Source organism: Corylus avellana, chromosome 6, assembly GCF_965113065.1.
Source record: "Corylus avellana chromosome 6, dhCorAvel1.hap1.2, whole genome shotgun sequence".
NCBI lineage: Eukaryota > Viridiplantae > Streptophyta > Magnoliopsida > Fagales > Betulaceae > Corylus > Corylus avellana.
In genome coordinates, this window is record NC_142495.1 from 29,489,332 (window position 1) to 29,499,386 (window position 10,055).

Here is a 10,055-nt window from a genome sequence, read left to right on the forward strand (position 1 = left end):
TTTCTCTTGAAGGTGATGCTCTCCTGGTGATCTTAGCAGTGAATCAGCCAGCTCTGTTTTCTTCTTGGCATTTTATTTCTGTTATTTCTGATATTTGTATTGAACTTACCCCCTTTCGTAGTTGGTATGCTGCGAAAGTGTCTAGATGTGCCAATTATCGTGCACATGCGTTAGCCAAATGGGCCGCTACCCATCTTATTTTTGGTAGCATTCCCTTAGGTTCTCCCATTCTCTCTTCCATCCGGATCCAGAGTGGGAAGGACCCTCCCTTGTAGTCCCTTTTCCCTTCTTAAATTAGAAAAAAAAAAAAAAAAAAAATATATATATATATATATATATATATTGTACTCTATTTGAATAAAAAAATAAAAAAAACATTGTACTATTTGTTTGGTGGACAGTTGATCCTAGTTTAATAAAGAGAAATTATTTTATAATTTAAATTATATTTTAGAGTATTTAACGGTATATATAATATCACATTATTTAAATTTTATTAAATAATATGACAACACAAATAACATATAAGTGAAATAAAGAGAATCTTCTTCCGAGAATTAGAGGGTCGTATAAGACAAGAAGGGTCTAACCTTTTATTTGTTAATTCAAAAAAATGTAAAAAATTAATATTTGAAATAATTAATTTATTTGAACGTGACTATAATAGCCTATGTCGTATTCTATATCTATCTCCGAACATGAAATAGCGCGTGGGCCCAAACTTTTTGACCCCCGTCTTTCTTTAGTCGCTCCACGAGAGAATATGTTACAAGCATGAGCTGGGGTTTATGATTGAGCCGCCCACGAGGTTAATTCTCGACCATACGGTAACCTATGATATTTTTTTTTTTTTTTTTTTGAGGTATACAATTATTAAAATATCATATGATTGCACTTGGAAAGAAGCTTCTTTCAAGCTTCTTGCTGTCAACGTGTACCCCTGGCGTTTGTGATGCCCCCAACACAACATTATCAACAATTCAACATGCTGAAAGAGATTCTTGTTGAAGGGATAGGTTGAACTGACCCTTATTATAAATTGAACAGATTTTTTCTAGTCTAATTTATTAAATTAATGTGTTTAGAATATACAAGAATTATATATTATAGTAAAAATGTATATGGGAATTAAAAATATATATGAAAATTATATTTATTTTAAACACATGTCAATTCAATATGTTGAATTGATATGTTATGTTCCAACTCTATTTGCCACAGGGTACAATTACTTAAAAAAATAATTATTTTACTCGTTTTTAATTTTTATTTATATTTGTAATTTGAAGTACCTATGTCATATGACACATACAATTGACACATGTCATGTTAAATGAGAACTTAATTGATTAGTCTGACGTGTAATACTGCTAATTAATTAGGTTTTCGGTACAAATCGAAGTGCTTTGGATAAATTTGGTGTATGGGGTTGGGGAGAACATATCGTATTAGCAACTTTAAGTTTTGGGCCAAAAGTTTAGCCCACAGCCTAACTAAAAACCCATTGAAATGGTTCCCGAATATCTGGGGCCTGGGGGGCGCCAAAGCAAACCTGATTATGTAACGTTGTATTTGAGCCAGCCCAACCAAAGGTGTTCTGTTTTCCTTTTCTGGTAATGTATGCGCACGTCACAAGTGGTCGATTGGGTGCATTGAGACAAAAATCGACCATCGCCTTCCTTTTCAGCTATCTTTGCTCCTTTCTTCTTCTACTTCCAAGCTCTCGGCACCGGCGCCTCCTGAAAGCACGTTGCAATTTGCTCGGAAAAGAATATGCTTTCAGGTCTCTCTCTCTCTCTCTCTCTTCATGTGTGTGTGTTATTGCATTGCACGTTAACTACTTGGTGAATTTCCTCAGAGAGATATTTTATATAGTTTATAATGCTGTTTGGTAACTCGAGTTCTTTATGTTTCATTGAACCTTCAAGATATCCATAAGTTTGATGTCAAGCTCTCGCTATATATTATACTGTTCCAAAGGCATTTTCGATGATATTCTTGGTCGTAGATTCGTAGTAGTCTCACTCTTCAATCTGTTCTAGGTGGTGAATATGTTGAAGGCATTTTTTTCGTTGGGATAATTTTTTTTTTTTTTTTTCCTTCTCTGTATGATTACATCAATGGATAGTGAGATGGGTTGCTTTTCTGTAAAAGAAGAACTTTGCTAGTTGTTGATGGCTTTTTAGTTGTAGTTTAAACATTGTGACTGCCAGGATCATTGATCATTGATCTTTTTGGCTTTTGACTCTTCTTTCTTTCAAATCTTTTTTTCTTGGTTGTGTCTTTTTTCCTTGGAAATATCCATATATGTCTCACGTATCCAGTTACCAATGAGTCCATGACTTTCACCATATTTTATGGTGGTCAGAATCTCGACTCTCAGTTGCAACTTGCAATATCGGCTTTCCAACATCAAAGTCTCCTGCCTTAACACTGGGCTATGCTGGGGACTCTTATGGACCCATAGATGCGCTTAAGGAGCAGGGAGGCCTCCTGCTAGTCCTCGGCAAAATAAGCTATCTTATATTTCCATAACCATGATGGATCACTGGCTTATTTGTTGCTTACCCTTTATGTTTTTTGGTAATACATTGTTGTTTAGTCTAATTACGGCTTATCTATCCCCACTTCATTAGGTTGGGGACCTCTGGTGTTTAAGGTAAGGCTACCCAGACGTGTAGTTGACTGCTTTGTGTAAATTCATATATCTATGTTGATCTCAGTCGTCGTTTATAATAGCTAACTAAAGCATTGTAGTTTTTATGTGATGAAAGATGTAAGTAAGTTGCATTATTAGAATTCAGTCAAGCAACCGTAATCATTTTGCTTTACATAATCTGTATGATGGTGGCTGGAATACATTTGACCTGAGGTCTTCACCTTAAGAATCTTATGTTTGCAGGGCTAACTATTGGAAGCCACTTTCAGCCGAAGGTTGTAAATTTGCACAGAAGGCAAATCACTGGTACTATTTTATTTTCTCATTCCTTATGTTTGCTTTACGGCATATACAAGATAAGTGTTTGTTAATATGAGTGGCTTCATGGATGTTGAAAATATGATTATCTCTCAACTGTACTTGCAGGTGTAAAGCAGGGAGAACTGAACTTGTCAAGAATTAGGTTATATCCAAAGAATAAAATTAGTTGCAAGTTTTGCCAGTCAGAAAATGTCTCCTTCAGTCCTGAGGAACATGAAAAGAAGAGGCATTTGGTTAAAATGTGTGGGATTACATCAGCTAAAGATGCTGCAATGGCAGCAGAAGCTGGTGCTGATTTCATTGGGATGATTATTTGGCCCAACTCAAAACGCTCTGTTTCACTTTCGGTTGCCAAGGAGATTTCGAAAGTTGCAAGGGAATATGGGGCAAAGCCTGTTGGAGTGTTTGTGGATGACGACACAGACACCATATTAAGAGCTTCTGATTCTTCAAATCTTGAATATGTGCAGGTATAAAATTTGTCTGATCTGCATCACCTTGCATATAGTATAATAAATTAGTTAGCATTGTAATGCTTTGAGATGATGCAGCTTCATGGAAATGGTTCTCGAGCTGCTTTTCCAGTTTTAGTGCAAGAAAAACGAATAATATATGTTCTTCATGCAAATGAAGATGGAGACCTTCTAAACCAAATTTCTGATGACGAATGCTCTCTAGTCGATTGGATTCTTGTGGATAGTGCAAAGGGTGGCAGGTAAGAAATATTGTCTCTTCATCCGGTTCGATTATTGCACTTCATTTTGTATGATCATGCATTTATATGTTGGCACTGTTTATCATCTTAAGGTATATGCATAGATGATTGAATTATATCATGCAATTATTCTAGTTCCTGATTCATTGGTTTTGATTTGTCATCTCTAACCGACCAAAAAATATCCATGTTTTGAGAGTTGGCTGCTTTTGGGCATATAGTTGGGACAGTTTTTGCAGATATAATATGGAGATATAGTTAAAACAAAACAAGAAATTGTCTGGTGTGTCTAGTCAGAAAGTAAATTTCAAATTGAATAGTTATTATTACCTGCCACCCTAAGAGATCCTTCTGCTCTGTTCTGACTGTCAACTTGCTTAACATGCCTACTTCTTAGCAACTTAAAATAGATAAATGTTATTTTAAATCTTTCTTTCTGCGCAAGAATATAATATAAACTTTTGGTTTTGCTTGATCATAACATATATGCCTTCAGTGGCAAAGGATTCAATTGGGCCCAGTTTAAGCTACCAATAATTAGAAGCAAACATGGGTGGCTCTTGGCTGGAGGGATCAACCCTGAGAATGTTTGTGAAGCTCTTTCTACTCTCCAACCTCAAGGGATTGATGTTAGTAGTGGTATCTGTGCCTCAGATGGTATCCGGAAAGACCAATTGCGAATATCTTCCTTTATGAGTGCCGTAAATTCTACACACTACTGAAGGATAATAACAAAATGATTCAGAACATCAAGATTTGAATTGTGATGGTGTTGTCAGCTCCATTTAGTTGGAAGTTTTGAGCCATTGAAAGGTGAAGAAATTCCCCCTTCCCCCCTCTCTTTTCTTGAATAAAATTAGTTTATGAGTTTCTGAATTGTGAATGTAATAAACCCATCTTTGCTAATGTTCGTGTAAGGGAAAGATGGTCTTGGTTAAATCTACAAATACTAATAAAGCAGTTCTGATGATATCAGATTTCCTTGTAAAATAAGGAGTGAATTATTGTAGTGGCGTCGGGTTGGGGCAGCAGAAGAGCCTCCGACTCTGACAAGTTAAGTAAATAATTTTGTATGAGAGAGATGAAATAGAGAGAATTTTCTTTGAGGGAGAGAGGGGTGGACCAAGTGTAGCCTTGGAGTTCAAGCACCCCAAAATTTTAGAAATCTTCATAATTTTTTTTTTTAAAAGATATGTCCTTAAAAATTTATTTTTTACCTCCCAATAAATCTTTTTTTTTTTAATTGCTTTAGTGCTTTATTTATTTATTTTAGTTTTGTCACCCTAAACTTGAAATCTTTCGCCACAGAAAGATGACGTACTTAAGTTTTGAGACGAGAGATCTTTTATATGAGGCTTCTTTAGGGATTTTTTTGAGCTTGTGTGAGAGTGGGCCTTTAATGGGCCCCAGGCTTAATTTTGTCCTCATCATTACCAAAAAAAGAAAAAAAAAAAGTGGTTATTTGTTGAAACCCACGGAAAAAGATATGAATTTGTGATTTGTCCCCACCAGATTTACTAAAATGACGTGAATTCTTGTCCAACGTTAGTGTTTTGAACTTAACCAAAAAGAAAAAAAAGTTTAGGAAAACTACTATTACTCTTTCGAATTCATACTCAATTTGTAATCATCCCATCAAATTTTAAAAAGTAATAATTAACTCTCCTAAATTATCCAGCAATTTCAATTTCCTAAATTATCTACAAAAAAAAAAAAAAACCAACAAATGGGACAAACTAAAAGTGCAGAACAACAAATGGAGATTTCCAGGAAAAAGAATGCCTTTTTCTTTTTTATTTTTTTCAGAATTTTAGCATACTGTGATAGTCTTGTCAATGGTACAATGGACAGGCTGCATTCACCTATGCAAAACAAAGGTGATTTTATAGGAGTGATGACTGGTGATACAGAGACAAACAATTGTCAGAAGTGACACAAATCAATTGGTTGGTAGGCTTCACTTGCTATACTTGAAAACCTTCACGACGTCATTTTGATGCCTCAGGTTCATATTGTTGTGTGTCTGTTTGGTAATATACAACATCTCCGGCGTCGCTCACATAGCGATCTTGTTTCATGCTTCTTATAAGGGTTCCCAATAGGTGAAATGGGAGAGGACCGGACCTCTTCGGCTCCCGGTAGTACTTCCCGAACACCGGCCTAGCTGCCTCCGTCTATAGGGTTAAATTTAGAACCATCAGAAAAAGTTTATAAGGTCTGCAAATCTAAATTCTGGACAAAATTTTCCTCCGTTGGTTGGAATAAATTGACATCTGTTTTAGAGCACGTGCGTGAGAATTACGTGCTCGGCTAATCATATTAAAAATTCATGTGAGAACGACACGCTCTAAAGACATATGTCAATTTAATAGACTAGATGAGAGGAAATGAAGAAAACTTTGTCCGTTGATTAGACTAAAATCAGCTTGAGAGCAACACTCACTGCTTCTACTAAGTGGTAATGTGGTATTTGGGGGAATAGGTGATGGATCACATGGGTCCCAATATCGTGATGGATGTTGTTGATTACTCCATAATCACGGTCAAGAGTTGTAAGTCCTCCTCTCAGATAACTCCATTCCTGTTTGATGAACACAGAACAAAACAATAAGCTATATAAATAAAATGCCAAAGCACTGAACTTGCTTGCTAAGTTAACCTATAAAAATTGACTAAATAGTTGTTGGCTTCGCGCTGTAGTGTGTTAGTTGTGACATGACATCATACGAGCCATTCAAACAGAACTGGAAATTTATCTTATTACAATAACTAGATGGATCATGTAGGAGCAGTTCTAAGGATGGAACGGATTTCTCATCTCGAGGTCAAAAGAAAAATGAGAGGTCAAGCCTAATTTTGATAGGAGTTCCCTGGCCAACAAGTAGTTCCATCCGGGGCACTAAGATTTCCATTAAACATGAAGATTATGTGAAATCGAAAACAAAACATGAGAAATTCAAACCATTACCTTTCCACGATACCAGGGAAGCTTGTCCTCGTGGCCGTGGTGATGCAAGTAAGTGACTACATCCAGCCACACTACAAATATCTGCATTTCAATGTGAATTGAGTAAAGTACATTGTTTCCCGTGGCAGTGAAATAATTCAAGCATCAAGGAATTGAACCTACCCAGTAGGGAACGCCATAGAGTTTAAGCAGTTGGACAGGACCCATTGCAAAGGATAAGCACACAAGAAGTGCAGCCATTGCGGTCCAACAAGCAGTTGAGGTGATAACATCTTTTCTTTCATTTGGGACAAACAAATCGCTGTTGGGGTGGTAATGAGAGCCCTTCTTTCCAGGACTTCGAACCCACTGTAACAAGATACCAAAGAATATCAGAAAAATGGATTTTTGTTTTGGATAAAAGAATCCATTAATAGATCGAATCAACTAAGAAGCAGAAGGCTCACCAAATAGAAAGGGTAAGCCAGCATTGGAAAAGGCAAGGTGAACCTCAATGATCGGGTGACATAATCCAAATTCTTGTACATCTTCTCGGGCAACTGTTTATACAAATAACGCATCTCAGTAATTAAGTTCATGATTGACTCCAGATAGCCAAATGCATCATTTTCAAAAGAGAAAAGGAGGGAGAGATCCAAAGCCAAAGATCGTAGTTCTCAAACGAGCAATCAAAAAGATTCTGCAGCACCCTCAAGTTTGAGTACGGTTTTTTCCAATGATTGTAGTACCAAGTACTTCTTGATGAACTCTAATATGATGAGTTTTATAAGCAGGCATCTCCTGTAACATATGACGAACACCAAACCCCTCTAAAGCCCAAACCTCTATTTCTCCTACCCACCCAAGTTTCCTTTAGATCCCAATTCCAATATGAGCCTCATGCCTCATTTGCTCATACTGCTCCCGAAATAATACTTATGATTAAAAAGATAAATGTTCCATAAAACGTTGTTTCTTTTGTTCATGTATTGGATCTCATCAAATGAAATGAAATCATTATTATTTTTCTCAAAAGCCCTTATAACGTTTCAAAATGTAATGACTATAAGACTACTGATAATAATGATCCACATAAAAGAGCTGCAAACAAAAACTTACTGGATGCCACGATTCATCATTCTCGACGTGTCCGTGGTTTTGATGATGAGTCCGGTGGCTAATTCTCCTGTAGTAGCCATGACAAATTATATCATTATGATTACGAGACATGTCATACTGCTGATATCTCATTAATGCAGGACAATTCCTAATTCATCTTTCAAAAAATTAAATAAACTAAACAGGAAATTAGAATCTTCAAGGTTAAACCAGGTTTTTCAGGAGCTAACCATCCATGGTAGGGGACAAGGATTGAAGAATGAAGGAGATGCCCCACAACACTATTGAGATTAAGATTACTAGAGAAGCTCCCATGACCACTGCCAAATTAAAAGGTAACACAATTCACATTAAAATCAAAGAGATTCGTATTAAAATTAGCACGGAAGCACAGAGAAAACTAATTAAAGCCAAGCACAATTAACATTACCAAATGAAAATAAACAGGAAGATATACAAATTTCTATACTCAAAAGAGAAGTAAATTAACCCACGGAAAGAATTTCTAAATTCAAGAAAAGGAGAATGTTTTACTACCAGTCGTGGCCAAGAACAAAGAGAGCCCAGAACATGGTCCCCTGAGCAATCCAGTACAGAGGCCAAACAATCCAATTGTTGAAGTAAGCCGCAACAGCCGCCAAACCAAAAACCACGACCACATCCCTCACAACATAGCTCATTGATTTCCAAGGGTCTTTAACCCAACAATGCTTTGGAATGGCTGCTCGGATATCGGCCAACCGAAAAGGAGGAGGTGAACCGGGGTCGAATTCTCCATCATCTTCAACCCCATTAACTCTCTGATCGCTCTTTTCATCTTCCTCTCCCACAGACGGGACCCTCAATGGCGCACTCACATTTAGTGCCCACCAACTGTTTCCTCTAAGCCCGCTTGATAGTCTCAAAGAAGAACCAACACAGAGGCTTTTTTTACAAATGGGTGGCGGCCTTATCTTGGAAGGGAAGGTAGTGTTTGATGCTAGCCCATTTCTGAGCGGAGGGTAGAATATTCTAGGAAGAGGCTTGAGGCCACATTCTGACAAGACCCAGGTCGCCATTGGAGGCCCGGATGCAGAAGACGCAAGAATCTCAGCTCCGGGTCTTTTCTGGTCACAGAAAGAGAGACAGAGAGTCAGGAAGCTAGCGCAGAATGAAGGCTATTAACAGATTTAGAGAAGGGACGTAAGTAGATAACACAAGGGCTTTTCTCCTCCACTTCCAAGTTCCAACAACAAACCTCAACTTGTGCTTCCTGTTCCTTGTCACTAGTCCCCTTATCTGATCTCTCTCTCTCTCTCTCTCTCTCTCTCTCTTCAGACTCTTCTCCTCTCTCCCTCCCTCTTATGTATTTACCTATATTGTTACACGCTTGCATGTACTGACTGACGTATCTTTTAATTGGTCCTGCGTTACACAAATGGGAAGAGCAGTAAAAGAGGGTCGTCTATTCGGGTAATCCAACTCGGTTTATTTTTCGTTTTCTTTACGATTGTGGATTTGCCGGGTGTGATATCCGGATTTGGATCTCTTACCATTTTCTGCCCAAAGAGGCAGGGACGGGTAGGACGTAGGGTCATGAGGAGTCCCTGCCGGAGCATAACTTTTTGCTTCTTGGGTGGGTGGGCTTTCTCATCGAATATATAGGACTTTTCTCCCGAGTTTGGAAACCCTCTCATATATCACTGCAAAAAGAACAAAAAAAAAAGAAAAAAGAGAGAGCAATGCACTTTTACTCTTATTTATTTCACATATTTCATGTTAATTTAGATTAAATTTTATTAAAATTTCAAAAGATGATTGGTACTTCACATAATAATGAAATAAAAGTATAATTTTTAACAATTAAAATCTTTCAATTATAAGAGATTGAGTAATGTAATACACCATATTGGCAGTGTTATATCAACAAAATAAGATAAAATATGTAACATTTATGTGGAAAATCATTTTAAAAATTATATTATTATCTCATAATTATCTTACGATATTAATCTATTAGTCTTAACTAATCTTTTATGAACTAAAAGCATTACCTATTCTAGAGAAGAATACGGTCCGTATAATCCCGTGTGAAAAAGGAGACATGGACTTCTGGTTGGTGGCTTTAAGGGGAGTGAGTCCACAAGGTGTGTGAATGGAAAAGAGGGTTGACGTGGTCTAGTCTGGTTCATACAGTCAGCCAGTGGAATTTTTGCGATTTTCTCGGGGTGGTTTTCTTTCAACTTCCAAGGTCGGAGTTGTACCATAATAATAAGGCAATATGTACGTCGCTTCTGGTTTTTGAATAACTTTTC

General features: G+C 37.1%; 2 protein-coding genes across 2 annotated transcripts; one reads left to right on the forward strand and one right to left on the reverse strand.

The window, feature by feature from the left end:
• Positions 1 to 1,561: 1,561 nt before the first annotated feature.
• On the forward strand, positions 1,562 to 4,731 carry LOC132186917 (N-(5'-phosphoribosyl)anthranilate isomerase 1, chloroplastic). Its single transcript, XM_059601035.2, has 5 exons — positions 1,562 to 1,783; positions 2,903 to 2,965; positions 3,086 to 3,450; positions 3,532 to 3,695; positions 4,192 to 4,731. Exons 1-5 carry the CDS (start codon positions 1,774 to 1,776, stop codon positions 4,415 to 4,417), a joined length of 828 nt encoding a protein of 275 aa, XP_059457018.1. The 5' UTR covers positions 1,562 to 1,773; the 3' UTR covers positions 4,418 to 4,731.
• Positions 4,732 to 5,489: 758 nt separating this feature from the next.
• FAD8 (fatty acid desaturase 8) lies at positions 5,490 to 9,057 on the reverse strand. The gene is made up of 8 exons (XM_088517147.1): positions 8,299 to 9,057; positions 7,992 to 8,081; positions 7,762 to 7,828; positions 7,110 to 7,202; positions 6,826 to 7,011; positions 6,664 to 6,744; positions 6,139 to 6,276; positions 5,490 to 5,869 (listed from the first exon to the last, which is right to left on the reverse strand). The coding sequence occupies exons 1-8, from the start codon at positions 8,817 to 8,819 to the stop codon at positions 5,684 to 5,686; spliced, it is 1,362 nt and encodes a 453-aa protein (XP_088373273.1). The 5' UTR covers positions 8,820 to 9,057; the 3' UTR covers positions 5,490 to 5,683.
• Between the last annotated feature and the right edge of the window lie 998 nt (positions 9,058 to 10,055).